Below are 15,737 nucleotides of genomic sequence, written 5' to 3' on the forward strand. Positions count from 1 at the left end.
AAGTAACAGTCCAAGCGGTGCTAATTTATTATGTCGCTGCTCCTTTTCAAAAGGGTGGTAGATGTGTGCAGGGGTGCATCCACTAGCTTTGCATTGTACAGTATTTTCTTCCACATCAATCCTTCAAATCCAGTCTCTAACAGGGGCCCCAGTCAGGGTCCACATTTGGCACCAGTACCCATTAAGTTTACATGTAAAGGAAAGAGATTGATAAACAACTTCCAACTTGGAGCTTAAAATGCTAACTTGGCAATTACTGTAATAATTAAAATGTCCTGATCTGAATCCTCAATGCTCTAAAAAGGAGCTTTGATTGCTTTAAAAAAAAGAATAATTGCAAGAATTTTGGATTTTATTCTTATAACATTATAATAGCTAAAAATAGATCGACATTGGACTGCTCACGTCTTTAATCTTTAAAATTTACTATAAGTGGAGGCTTTGACTTGGTGAGTGGGAATTGTCAAACTTGCAGCTTGACAATAACACACAGAAAGCTTGTACTACGGATCATTATCACTAGGCACTCAGTATTTTCTCAAAAAGGTTTTCTGGTGATTTCAGTTCCACTGATTCCAGGTTGTTGTCCCAGAGTCTGGAGAGGCACAATATATTTTTCAAATCACCACTGCATATGAGCTAATGGTGCAGCGGGGAGAATGGTGTTCACTGCTAAGTAAATAATTTTACCTCTAAAGAGCACACTGACTCAAACTTTAAAATTAATTGCAGCTGAACATGGAACTACCATCTGCTTTTAAAAAAAATAGAATGGAAGGTTTGGTACTAACCTCACTTTAATCATTGTCAAAAAGCATGAAGGCAGCCCAACGTCCTCCCACAAGAAAGTCCTGGGCCCCTGAATCTTGGCAGGCTCTCTTATGAAAAGCTAGGCAGGCAGAAACCATTTCAACATAAAAGTCCTTTGCAAACACAGCAATCAGTATATTGCACATTTTCCTAATCTCCTTTGAACTGCACTAAATGCAAATGAAGTTAGGATCGTACAATAATACATTTAGTCCAAACGATTTTCATGTTGAAAGGCATTTGTCAAAGAAAATTGAAGACTTTTCTGGCTAAATCAATAGAAATTATTTTCTACATTGTGCCAACTGTTACTACTGGTGGCATTTGTTTTCCACACAGATACAAAGCAACTGATCAATATAAATGTCATGAGAAAGGATTTCTGTCAAGCTTCCCAACTCCCCTGTAGACTCTTAATGCAGCACATTTGCCTGCTGGGGAAGGCTGATGTCAGCGCTTGTGAACACAGCTCAGTGAAAGGATAAGGAGGCCTTTGTTTTCAGTTGAACTGTGAAAATGAGAAAATGGCTCCAGCCGACAAACAAGAAACCCACATGCACAGGTCATCCCAAGCCCTTTGCTTAATGTTTTAAAATACAATTTATGTAATTCATATATTCTCTTTCACAGAAGCTTATTTTTTTGAAAAAAATGAAATCTGGAAAAGTGAGACAAAGCAGAGGATTCTGATCACAAGAAGATTCACCGAGTCTGACCATGAGAAGAGGGAAGGGAAATTTCCTCAAGTAAAAACCTGGCAGAAAGATAACAGTCAAATTCTCATGTTATCCTGTCCTGGAAGAGTACCTTCCACACATATGGTGAATTAGACAAACTTGAATTTAAAATAACCTTGCGATTTTTTTTCAATGTTTCACAATTACTCTCAGATGAAGAATATTTATATCTCCGGAATATTAGAGTCAATCCTATTTGTCCTGCACAAGAATGATTTCAAAGTGCAAGTAGACTGCTCACAAGCAAGAAAATCAACACTATTCTGATAGTTTATTGAATATTCATGAAGGCTCAAACCAAAAAATAGTGAAAAGTTTTCTCTTAATGTTTCGCAATGTAATGAATGATTCACTACGCTAAATGTTGGAAAATAACTTCAAAGAGGATTCACTTCTCCACTCCTTCACAAATTTCCCAATTATCAACCATAAAGACAAGGGAGATCCTGGCATCAATCTATAGTCTGTGCCAATGTTGCCAATGCAATCGTCAGGCACTACACTTGGACTTTAAGTGTCTTTGGACAATGGATGTGAATGTCAATCAATGTGCCAAGCTTTACATAAAATAATAAAATATTTGTATCTTCAGACAATAAGGTAAGGCCAGTCATGCTGATCCTTACCAGCAAACCACCATCATGTAATTCATATGAACATCAAAAAAACAAGTTGTCAGTAATCGTGGAATAGAACCATACCATAGTCAACATACTTGGAGAAGGGTTCATGGAAAATAATATTGATTGTGGGTGAGTGTGATAGAATGTACATTTTCTCACACACTACTGTTGAAAGAGGAGTTCAAGTTGCCTTCTTAAAGGATATAGCCATTTACTTCAAAGGTTCCTAATATCCTTTCATTATAACATTATGATCAAGATGCTGAACACTACGTCGGAGTCTCATCTGAACCAGATACATATTTGCTTAAATAATTCTTGTTTAGATCATGAAATTTCATTTGAATGTTATGTATTTCTGAGAATCAGCTTTAACTAAGAGCAAACAATCTGTTCTTCTTTAAGCCATTAATTTTGTGCCAGAGATAGATTCATATTAGATTCACCCTTGCCATGAACTGACATTATAAATCAGTTAGTGCTTCCAAGTAAACCTGTTGGACTATAACCCGGTGTTGTGAGATTTTTAACAAAATAAAGCAGGTTTTAGTATGCTTTGCTTTTAAAACAAAGCTCCAAATTTGAAGCAAGTTTACCAAGTTACATGGCTACTCAACATAAATAACATGAATTCTTAATCCCCAATCAAGGTAGTTCAATTTGTAGAACACATCAAGCTTGAATGGACCTTTGATGAAGAAGTAGCCAATATCATGATTAGAACATTCATAGGGCTGATCATTAACTTCACTGAAGTTCAATATACAGTTGTACAATGCAATACAAACTGGAAATCAAAGTCTCACATACTTGTGCTCACTGAATGTATGGGATTTGCCAAGTGGAAAATTAGTAAGATCCAGAAAATTCCACAGGCTTGCTCAACAAACGTAAATAGCTCAAGAACTTCAAATCCACAGTAAAATAAAATATAAAAAAAGTGCTCTGGTCATGTGACAAAAAAGTCAAAAACATCCTAAGGCGCGTTAGAGGAGCGATTATCAAATAAATTTAGACAGAGCCATGCCATACGCAGTCATTTATAAATTTATAGATGTAGGGCTTAAGGAAGGGTTTAGATGACAAAAGAGAAGGATAGGAGATGATTAAGGAGGGAATTCCACTCTGTAAGCCAAGCATTTGAAGGCACAATTCTCAATGTGTAACAATGCAAATCTAGGTGCATAGGTGGTTAGAACTGGAGGAGTGGAGGTGGTGGAAGGTAGTATGAGGCAACAGAAATAGGGAAAGTACAAGTCATGGAAAGATTTGATAACAAGGACCAGAATTTTTTTTAAAAAAGGGCATGCTGGGGGGGAATCATTGCAAGCTGGTAAGTGCAGTAGTGAATGGGAATTGATGCAAGTTAATCGGCACAGTTTTGGATGAGTTCAAGTTTAGAGAGAATGAAGGGCAGTCAGGACAATACTGGAATTGTCATATCCAGATCAAAACAAAGGCATTCTTCAGAGTTACAGCAGAGGAGCAGAGACTAGGACAGACATGGAATGACATTGTAAAAGTAGATCTTCTTCGGCCGATCGAAACTTATCCAGTGACCCTGTGATATACCTTATTAGTTAAAAGTAGATTAAACAGTGCTACTATGCAAAAAAAATGAAAACATAGCTTTGCACTAATAACTTCAAATATATGAAAGCAAAGTTTTGTTTAGAAAAGCTATGCTTCCATTCACATTCGGCACCTAATGAAGCTTGTGGACTTTCTGCAGGTTATCTGGTTTTGGATCATATCCACAAGTTTGCAATGGTTTACACAAACCAGCTTTTAGTGTATGGGCCAAAATGAGTTATGAAAGCCAGGACTTTACTGAAAGCTGCATTCTGTCAGAGCTTAGGAGGTTTCAAGGAAAGAACAAACTCTGGAAGTAATTATATACCATCCGTTTTTACTGGCATTAAATTGCAGGGGTGTTTCCGTTTTTCTTTATCTTAAATATAGCTATTTGAACATGATTGTGATCCTCTATACAGTCTGATGTAAGACATTAATTTCAGCTGACTTTGTGAAAAATATATCACAGTACGAACACAAAACAAGGTGCAGCTTCCTCTTGAAACAAGACTAGGTCATTTTTATCTGACTAACAAACAGTTTTACTTTTTGGCCAGCCAGATGTGAGAGAATAAATGGACTTAAGGTCTTATATAGTATGCTGCATTCCAACTGCTTGATTTTAGAAACGACGACTAAATCACCCCACAGTTTCATTAGCACAGTACCTGCCTGTAGACTGGAAATATACCAGAAATCTGTGAAATACAAAATGGCATGCAGACAAAAGAAAAATCCCAGTTCTCTTGCTTTGTGACCTGCACAAAACCACAACTCTCATGTTGCAACTAATGGGAATTTCTGAAAAGCCCCAGGAGATCAATGCACTGAGAACAATCCAAGTGGCAACAAATTTGTGTTACAGGTTTGCTCACTGCTGCATATAGCAAGCACTATCACTTCTTGGGGATGACAGAAAAGAACCATGTCTCATTTCATATTTACTGAGATCCCAAATTGGTGAAACTTTTGAACAATGCTTGTTACCAAAAGTATTCAGCTAGTGACTAAGCACGTGGATAGAAGTCACCTTTGCTACACTGTACATTTTTAACGTCACTGTTTTGGTTCTTGCCACTAGGGAGTTTTGGTACAGAGAAATTATAACTTGTCAAAATGAATCAGTAATCAAAGTCAGCTTGCTCTGTAACAACTGATACAAATGGACAAAAAAAAAATCAGACAGGATGAATATAATCAAGAGCTAGGTAGATCAGGTAAATTAGCACATGTCCAACTTGCTTTGTTAACAACATTTTACGATCAGAGGACATCATCCTGTTTTGTCAACCAAGCCAGTTGCAGACTTCCATTGTGCTTACCTACTTCAGTGCCAGAAAATGTATTGCATTACGTCACCACCCACTTGTAAGCCATGAATAAATCTTGTTGTGTTACTATATTGTACCATAAAAGGAAACAGATGATTGTTATGAATGGGGCTGCTAATTTTATTCAAGCGTATGCAATCTTTCAAATTCTTCCCCTCAAGTCCACAAGCATTTTTACCTGTACTCAGGTTTTGTTCAAATCGAGACATTGTGTTACTTTGGATAGAAAGGTTTCACGTTAAAATTTCCACAATCACCTTCACTTGAAGGAAACATTCAAATTTTCTGCATCAATCTTGAACTCATCTGCAGTTTTTAAGAATATAATCTTACTTTGTGTGCTTTATGGAATAATAAGTCCAAAAGAATTAATGAAATAGCTACAGTAAATTTTAATCCCACAGCAAACCAAAATACACAATCACTAGCTGTTTAAACTCACAAACAGGAAATTTCTTCCTCTTCCTTGAATTTTCCCCAGTGACCTTAAAGACCAGTCAACAGTGTTCCATCGAGACAGACACAATAGACAGGTCAGAAAGTCACAATGGCATATAGGATCAACAGTGTGTTGATTCACCACAAAACAAAGGGAAAGATGGAGAGAGACTACAGTGTCGAGGCTGCATTAGACAGACTTCATGCAAATGAGCAAAGGGTGACACACATCATTGCAGAAATACTTCAGATTACATCTGAAATCATTTGGAATAGTGCGGCTCCCAGGTCCAGGAGCAGTGGAGTAAACTCTCAACAACTGGACACCACATCATGCTTTCTGCATTTGACTGAATTGATACACTACTAAAAATTGTGATCAGGTTGGAAAGGCTGTTTTCTAAATTAGATATGGATCCTTATTTCAACAAAAAAGCTATTCACACATTTCTTAATAAAAAAACAAAATAGAACGATGCTATCTGCAACAAAAAAAAGTGACTATTCATCAAGGACTTACTAAACATTAAAGATCTGAACACACTACATTGTAAATTGCACTGGAATGCAAGGAATGTAGACTACTTCAGTTAAGCTCTAAAGCTAAGAACTGTAAGTAGTGATCAGGAATGCATACTGGCACTGCCGACATTGTGCTATGATCATTTTGTCTAGTCAGGAATAAGTAGAAATCTGTTTCAACATGATGCTATTCATGGTCACAGGAACAGAAAGAAAATAAAGTTTCGTGTACTTGCATGCACACACTTTAATGTTATATGTTTAACAGATATAGACAGATTTTTATACATGCACAGATATATGTACATGCAAACACAAATTCTATTACTGTTCTCATTTAATGTATCAGTAACTTGTATCTCTGAAAATGATGCAATTTTTCAGCAACATAAATTTTAATCAGATGTAGCCCAAAACTCTGGGAACATTTTGATATTTTCCACAAATCAAAATTAGAAAGTGGTATGGCACATTTGAAGTTAGAAATATTAGCCTATACCACTTCAGCAGTTTCCAATGTCTACTGCTTGATTAATTAAAAACATTTTAATGTATTTTCAAAACCTTTGGCTTTTTATTTTCCTCAATTCAGCCTTCCAAGTGCTATACAATCTGTAACCATTCAGCAGAGACGATGGTGGAGGATCTTAGAAGTAGAAGCTTTGAGGTCAGAAATTCCAGTATTTAAGGACTTGATGGGTGAAGGAATGGAGCAAAGGAATTGGAGGTACATGAAAGAAACCAGTGCTGGAGAAACGTTGTGTTCTTGAAAGATTGTTGGTTGCAGCAGTCTGCAAAAATTGGGAGGGGAGGGGTGAATATTTGGTGAAATTCGAACATGACAATGACAATTTGAAAACACAAGCATTTGTAAATTGGGAACCAATCTAGGTCAGACTGAGGTGATGGTTAGCAGAACTTGTGCAGAATACATGCAGTAGCATTTTGGATGAATCACCTCCAAATCTGCAAGGACTGCAAAGGGGTTATTGGAATACTCAAGCCTGGGGACACCAATATGTAGATTGGCATTTTAGGATCAGATAAACTAAGGAAAGGGTGGACATGTGTAATCTTCCTGAGTAGCAAAAAGAAAAGTAGATATGGATGGTAATTTAAACTCAAAATTAGACAGAATGCCACATAAAGATAATAGCTATGCTTGACCAAATGTTTAATCAAAGAAAATTGTAGTTTATTCAGAATTCTTACAATTCCCAAACAGTCTAAGCAGTAGTGCAGGTGTCAAGAGGTGGTAGGGCTGCCGAACTGGGTCATCATTCTCCATGTAGAATTCCCCATATGCGATCAGATATTGGCATGAATGGGTTGCAAAAAGATAGTCATAGAGATGTACAGCATGGAAACAGGCCCTTCGGTTCAACCTGTCCATGCCGACCAGATATCCCAACCCCATCTAGTCCCACATGCCAGCACCCGGCCCATATCCCTCCAAACCCTTCCTATTCATATACCCATCCAAAATGCCTCTTAAATGTTGCAATTGTACCAGCGTCCGCCACTTCCTCTGGTAACTTGAGAGGGCAAAATGATGAACTATTGCAAGAGATTTTCTAGCTATTACTGGAATGATAAAAGTGCAAAGTGGCCACTTAACTGGATAATGGAGACAACGGAGATCAAATGTATGAAAGACAGGCAAGCCAAGTTGGAGAAGATGTTTACTGTACAACGAATATTGTTACAAACATTATCACACCTCGTTGGTTGTTCGATTGGAGGTGTTCAAACGGGGACCCATGAGAAGGGTGAGCAGATATCTGGGTGGCAACAGCACACCCAATGATAATATCAGACTATACTAACACCATCATTAAAAATGTCAGTATCATGGCAGTCCAACACTTATTGTGGAAAGGGTTAAGAAAGCAAGAGATGGGCCTCGTAAACAAGAATACCTGAGGGAAGAAAAGTTAGAAGTTGGAGAAAAATGGGATTAATACATTATGGCAGAAAGGATCTTCTGACTTTGAAAGAAATGGAGGGGAGGATCATGACAGAGGGCTGAACAAAAGATCTTACTCTTTGTGATAAAAGTAGTCTGTAAGAGGGATTGTGGAGATGGTAGTGAAGAGATGAAACTGAGGATTGTCTTTCAATTCTGAAAATGTGAAAAAGTCAAAGTCTCATTTGATAGAGAACTGGTACTGGACAGTCACTGCCTCTCGGGTGGGGTGAACTGCACACGCCCCCTCCCCACATATCAGAAGTTTGTACCCCATGAACTGAAGAAGAAAGCTGGGAGCTATTTAATTAGATTAGTTTCCCTACAGTGTAGAAACAGGCCCCTCGGCCCAACCAGTCCACACCAACCCTCCAAAAAGAGCAACCCACCCCAGACCCAATTCCTTCTGCACCTAGCACTACGGGCAATTTAGCATGGTCAATTCATCTGACCTGCACATCTTTGGACTGTGGGACGAAACCGGACCACCCAGAGGAAACCCACGCAGGGGGAGAATGTGCAAACTCCACACAGACAATCTCCTGAGGCTGGAATCGAACCTGGGACCCTGGTGCTGTGATGCAGCAGTGCTAACCACCAAGCCACCGTGCCGCTATTATTGTAATTTCATTGAGAACAAAAGCATGCAATAAAGTTGCAGATTGATGATTTTAAATGATGCTTTCAAAGAACTAGGGACCATTTATTCCTCATTACATCACACCATCAATTTGAGTGAAAACATATTTAGGTGTATAGCACTACCCCATAATAAATGTAATATATACTGGTATTGGATGTAATGCGATGTAGAGTGGTATTGGATAGCACTGAATACTTTGTAAATTCTCAAAGTACATCCACCTATGAAGAACACTCTTTCACAAGCATGACTGTTTAGCTGACAATGTAGTTTGAGGAATGTTTAAGTTCATGATTCTTCCAGCTTACTCTATGGGTCTCAAATCAGTTTTATTACAAAAACACAAATTATAGATGGAATTCAAACGAGTATCTGGAGTGATCAGTTAAGAATTTTACGTTGGATGGGAGCATGGAGCACGGGATAATTGAACACAGTAAAAATGGGAGCCACGGCAAGAAAGTTGGGAAAATCAGATGAGACATCCAAAAGAACTTCTTGAAGCTGACTGAAACATTCCATTTTCCAACCAAGTATTGAATGACGAAACAGCATTCTTATTCGACAGCATTGTCAGGCTATTTGCATGGCTTAGCACTCATTATCACCTCCATTCCTACTTATGCTCACCTCATTTGAAAGTAGTTTCTCCATTCTCCCACCTGCCAGATAGAAACTTGATGCCAAGAATTCCCAACATGAAAGTCAGAGCAGTTACCCTAGAGAGATTCCTACCCACCGCTCGCCTCTAGGCTCCAACATGTGAGGAAATGCTCTGCGGGCAAAGACCACACACATCCCCAGCCATGGGCATCATCATCCAACACACACCAGCCTCATTGCATCGTCATGGCACATCCCTGATTCACTTAGAGTGTGATTCTGAATGTCTATGCTGCACTGTAGAGAGCACCAGCACCTCTCATAATTTTGCCTTGAATATTTTCTTCTGCTGCACAGATGTTGGGGGTCTGGCAGCAAATCAATCCATTGCCATGCTAATTGACATGCGAGCAGCATGCACAGAACAGAGTGACTGCACAACAGTGCAGCTTAGAGGGAACACTGCTCATAATGCTCTGGTTTTGCACGCAGGAAAGGGTACACATTTCATAGATTGGAACTTACACATTTCAGGGATTCTCGCTTGCTCTCTTAGTATTCAAATCACTTTAAGCCTATTTGGATGATCTCAAATAAGCTTCTCATGGTTGTCAGCAGTCATCAGTCAAGGGGATGGACATCTTCCTATGCAGTACTGCGCAACTTAGGTAGCAAACACACATGCCTCAACCAAATTGCCATGACTCAAAGTCAAGGGAGACATGCATTAGGCAGGGAGCCCCAGCAGTCAGTTAGGGGCATTGTGCAATGTCAGTCAAGACTTGGGCACAACTAGTTGCCAATCAAGGTGGTTACAGTCCAGATCTCTCTGCTCGTAGGTGGTGTCAAGTTGAATGTTGGGAACTCAACCACTTGTCTCGATTCTCTCTGTCCTATTGAGAATTGTTTTCTCCTAGAATGAGATAAAGGAAGAGACCAAGTGAGGGAAAGGTAGGAGTTCTGGGGTGAAATTAGGTGGGCAAGAGTCAGGGAAGAAAGATGTTGCATATGACAGAGAGAGTGATACGGCATGAGCCTTGTGAGAGGTGGGTGCAATTGCAGATATAGTGCAAGCGTGATACAGCTTAAAGATGATGATGGAAATTTCCCTGCCAGAGTGGAACTCATACTCAATAGCTGTGCATTCCCCTGGGTCAGGGTTGACAGAAACAAGTACCGTGGTCTCTTTGGCCAGTTCTGGGGAAAGATGATGACCCTTCTCTGCATCATCTCATCCACCAGGACCTCCAGTTTCCTGTCCATAAATCATAATGCCAATTTCCCCTCAGTCATAGAGATGTACAGCATGAAAACAGACCCTCAGGTCCAACCAGTCTATGCTGACCAGATATCCCAACCCAATCTAGTCCCACCTGCCAGCACCCGGCCCATATCCCTCCAAACCCTTCCTTTTCATATAACCATCCAAATGCCTCTTTAGTGTTGCAATTGTACCAGCCTCCACCACTTCCTCACACAGAGGGTGGTTCGTTTACGGAATGAGGAAGTTGCCCCTTAGGTCTTTTTTAATATCTTTCCCCTCTCACCCTAAACCTATGCCCTCTAGTTCTGGACGCCCCGACCCCAGGGAAAAGACTGCCTATCTACCCTATCCATGCCCCTCATTTTGTAAACCTCTATAACGTCACCCCTCAGCCTCCAACACTCCAGGGAAAACAGCCCCAGCCTGTTCAGCCTCTCCTTATAGCTCAAATCCTCCAACCCTGGCAACATCCTTATAAATCTTTTCTGAACCCAGTCATGTCTGGGGCAAATCTATAAAACATGCAGGGCAGCTCCAGACTGCTAGCACTTAATCGGCTAAAAAATAGGCTTTTAAACACGGTCAGTGCCAGGGATGTCCTGGCAGTGACAAGTACTTGTGCCTCTGGCCAGTGGGAGAATCGAGTTAACACCAGACAAGTGGGACAGCATAGGGGTACCATATATACATAATGAGGCAAATTTTGGATGACAACAAGAGAAAGCTCACTAGACCTCACAAGGAGAAACCTTCTTTGAAACTTGAAAAAAACAACACTGCTCCTTTCTGGTAAAATTCAATCCATCAGGCTCAAGTAGGTGAACAGCGAGGACTAACCAGCACATCGAAGGGCTCAAAGCAGCAGAGATATGCAAATATAACAAAAAATAAGACTCTCAACTTTAAACAAAAGACTTCAAGTCATTCAACCGATCTCACCACCACACACCCTTGCCCCACGAATCCTGCCAAGAGAGACACACAAACCAATCAACATCACAAACAGTGCTGGCTCTGGTCAAGAATTCTCAGTTCCAAACAAGATGATCTATGTAGTATGAAGAGACAAGCTGTATCAGCCCAAAAGGAACTGACCACCAGTCATTGTTCACATATTAAAGCAAAGATCTGACAGCTGGATTTACTGTTATAAAGGCAAACAACAACTTTCTTTGGGGTGTTTTTAGACAGTTCAGTTTGGTATTGATTTTACAGGGGCTGGAGATCTAAATTTAATTAGAGTCCATAGTGCTATATCATTGACAACGGTCCGACTATGGTCGCATAAAATGCACATGAAAGTGGTCATGACTGGATGTACTCTCGGCCAATCAACAGGAAGGTATTTTTACAGGTAATCCTGCCCCCAGAAAAAAAAACATGGTATTAAACCGTGAGCTAGAGTTGTTTACAACCACTTAATCCTTGGACTGCATTACAAACTACTGACTCACTATTTAGTATACATTTAAAATCACAACCTTCGTTTTCAAATGGGTACTTTGATAAACTACTTGTAATACAACACTCAGATGCCTGCAAATTCACCGAAAAATACAACTTGATTAAACAAAATCAAAGTTGCTGCATTCTGATTGCTGTGATGAACACACTCTTCTTGATTTCTCAAACCATCACTGGATATGGATTTCATCGAACAGACTTGTAAATACAGCTCACTGTATTCAAAAGTTATATGTAGCATGACACAAATCAGCATAATGACGCAAATTCATACGATAAACCAATCTGGTTCACTGCCTGCTATGGGTGCCAATTTTTACTTTAAAATAGAATGTTTTGTTCACTCAGGGAAGAGGAACCTACAGTCTCCTGTGTCCACTCTCCAGAGATCAGTACAAAGTAACAGACTGAACTGGGACATTCCTTGTCTGAATGGTGCGGCTCACATCTTAATAGAAGCTCCTGGGATTGCAATCTACATTGTTTATATTTCTTCTATCACTGAGGCACTGTCAGTTCTCTTAGAGATTATGGCAGTAACACACGACATCTTGCATATAATTTGCCTTCTTTGATGAAGTAGATTTGCCACCGGCAAAGCTCGACCATTCTAAAGATATTATGCACCACAAGCTATTCAGCAATTGTCGGTTTCATAAAGAAGAGTTGCACCTATAGGCACCAAATCATTTCATAAGCAGTACTGGATTGGTTTTAGCCGTTCACCATCATTTTAGGCATTTTCTTTTGCATCCCAAAACTGGAGGAGCAGACCATTACCAAGCCATTGTCAATGCCCTCGTGCAAACCAACCTCAACATACTACTGACTTTGCTTATCCATTAATTGAACATTTGAGTACTAGTAGTATCTTCATCAGGTGGCAAATCCTCTCACCTTGTATTCACGTTTCAGGACTTTAGGAGGCAAGTTAGAAAAGGAACTCCACACATCACATTCAGTAACACCTTCACTCATACAGCTTTCTTTTTGCTCAGTTAAAGTTTATCAGATAGCCATAATAAAAGTGCTTCTCTCCCCCTCAATCTCAAAGGTATTAATTCTGGCTGGGCTATATCTTCATGGCATCAGTAGCCTTTATGCCTTCCACTAGATGGCAGCTGAATGTTCAAACATAAATATCACGTTTTTCTGGGTTGGCTTGATAACTGGCAAGTGACATTTGTGTCATACAAGAACTGGCCGATGTTCATGTCCAACTTAAGAACTCAACCACTCTTCCTTGATATTCAGTGGCATTACAGTCACGTTACCCACTGTCAACATCCTGGGGTTACCAATGACCAGAAACAGAAAAAGACCAGAAATATAAATACTGTGGCTATAAGAACAGGTCACAGGTTGGTAATTCTGCAGTGAACAATTTACCTCCTGAATCCTCAAGACACATTCAAGAATGGGGTGCAATACGCTCCCCCTGCCTGGACAAGTGCGAATCCAACAACACTCAAAACACTCATCATCCAGGACAAAGCAAGCTGCTTGACTAGTGCCACATGCACCACTTTCAACTTTTGATCCATAAACCAATACACAGTGGCAGCAGCATCTACCATCCTACATTCCCTGTAAACATTTCTGCCACTGCACAGACGCCAGAGGTCCATGTGCAGCACTGATTTCCAGAATTGGAAGTCAATGCGTCGGATGATCAACAAGTGTAGAATCTCTGAATGGCGATGCAACTTCAAGGCAGCATGGGATCTACTTACAAGATGTACTGTGTTCACATGTCAAGGCTCCCTAAGCAGAACTTTTCAGAACTCACGACCTGTATCTAAAACGACAAGGGCCCCAGATTGATGGGAACACCACCACCAAGTTCCCCTTCAAGCCACATTCCATCTTTACTGGGAACTATGTTGCAGTGTCAAAATCCTGGAGCACCCTCCTTCACAGCTCTCTGTGTATAGCTCCATTATATGGGCTGCAATGGATCAAGGTGGCAGCTCAACACCACCACTTTCTCCAGGGTAATTAAGGTTAGACAGTAAATACTAGTCTCACTAGCAATGCACACATGCATGACTTTTTTAAAAATCCAATCTGCAGTCATACAAACACCTGCCAGAAAACAATTGAAAATAACAAGTTCCATTCCAGCTTTAAACCAAGGAGATTGAACCCAGGACAATTAAATGCCATTACCACGACATAACTCAATAACAGCTGACACTGTGTACATTTGGGATTGATCGCAAGACCTTCAAGGTCTGTATGGCTCAATTCCACACTGGGTTGTACATGCATCAGCTGAACTATTGGGAAAGCTTAAAAGAGGCATTCAACATACAGAACTTCAATTTGTTTGAATGTTAATGGAAGCAGCAATAAAGTGTACAAGGTATGTGGAAAATTCTCAGACTTAGAAGAAATTGACTGTGGTATTGAAAATTTGTAAATTTCCCATTAAGTAAGTTGAATGATTTTAGCTGTTGCACTTCTAAAAACAAATCTGCTATTGCTTCACTATTAATTATGATTTGGCAAAAACAGTTAGCTTAGTGAATAGCGTTGTTCAGGAACAAACATCTGCCTTCATGTGATTGTTTGCAACACAAGTTTCGAACTATCTTACCGTTATTACAAAGGAACATTGGTACTTTTACAATCTGCAAATTAAGTAAAATCTAAACATGGTGAAAGCAACATAAGTAAAGGCTAAACTTATTTTTCCAAGTGCAGTTCATTTTATTCTCCTACGAAGTCTTCACTTTTTATGCTTCAGAGGTGGGGCTCATACTGTATGCAGCAGCCATTATTTGGCTTGGTATTTGTCAGGGCCATCACATCACAGATACTATCTACAAATATGACCGGGAATCCGGTGTGCTGATCTGGAGTAGGAACAGAAGTTGATTTTCCCCTCATTTAGCTCCTATGTACTAACACAAATTGAGCAATCAAACTTAGATGGACAAACTCAACACAGATCAGAGATTCAACTAATATTATTTCTGCTTGAATGTTGTAATGAAATAATGCTGTGCTTGCAGCATTAATCACCACAGAGCCACTGCTGCAAGTCCATTGAGCTTACATGAGAACAAAAGGTTTTATTAACATTTTAACCAAATGAAATTATTTAGGATCACAAAAGGATATAATTGCTCCTGTATATGTCCCTGGTCTACCCCAGGGTGGAAACGCTCTCAGATAAATAAATGCAGGGATAATGGAGACACTGGCAAATTGCCATTAATTGCTGGATTCATGCAGAAAAGGCCAGGATGAGCGAGCAACTGGAACTAGGGAAGTTGTGGAGGTCAGATCAAATAAAATCAGAAAACAAATATAAAAATTAGCTCTTGTTGCATAATTCTTGAAAGGATTAAACTGAATGCTTTTGTTCCTCTGCAAAATGCAGCATATAAAACCACGTGTGGAAAATTCCATTCATTGGCTAGCCGAATGCTACATTCTGACACAGCTCAAGAACAGAAAAACAACACCAGTTTCCTCCAGTTTGTTGGGTCAAGTTCTCAGATACTAATAATTTGCAACTTGAGTACAACAAACGTTTCTTTTTGAACCACTTATTCTGGTGGTAGTAGTTGTACTAGGTACACAAAATCTAATTTATTCACATTCTAATGTAGAGAAGAGAGAGGCAGTGAGAGAATTGGAGGGGAAGTGTGAGGAGGAAAATGTGAGGTGGTGGGGTAAGATAGGTCAGAGAGAGGGAGCGGGGAGGGAGGGAGCGCACACAAGAGACAGCATAAGAGGGAAAAAGAGCAGTG

The 15,737-nt window shown here is 39.7% G+C and overlaps 1 protein-coding gene across 4 annotated transcripts in view; it reads right to left on the reverse strand.

Annotated features, from left to right (window-relative positions):
- Nucleotides 1-15,737, reverse strand: part of vgll4b (vestigial-like family member 4b) — a 110,661-nt gene that overhangs the window by 20,004 nt on the left and 74,920 nt on the right. Inside the window, exon 1 of one of the 4 annotated variants that reach the window (XM_072582173.1) lies at nt 792-907. The exons of the other annotated variants lie outside the window; for them this stretch is intronic. Coding sequence (XP_072438274.1) covers nt 792-805 — 14 coding nt within the window. The 5' untranslated portion in view covers nt 806-907. Of the gene's footprint in view, nt 1-791; nt 908-15,737 lie in introns of those variants that run through there. 4 annotated transcript variants of the gene reach the window in all.

This window comes from Chiloscyllium punctatum, chromosome 12, assembly GCF_047496795.1.
Source record: "Chiloscyllium punctatum isolate Juve2018m chromosome 12, sChiPun1.3, whole genome shotgun sequence".
NCBI classification, from domain to species: domain Eukaryota; kingdom Metazoa; phylum Chordata; class Chondrichthyes; order Orectolobiformes; family Hemiscylliidae; genus Chiloscyllium; species Chiloscyllium punctatum.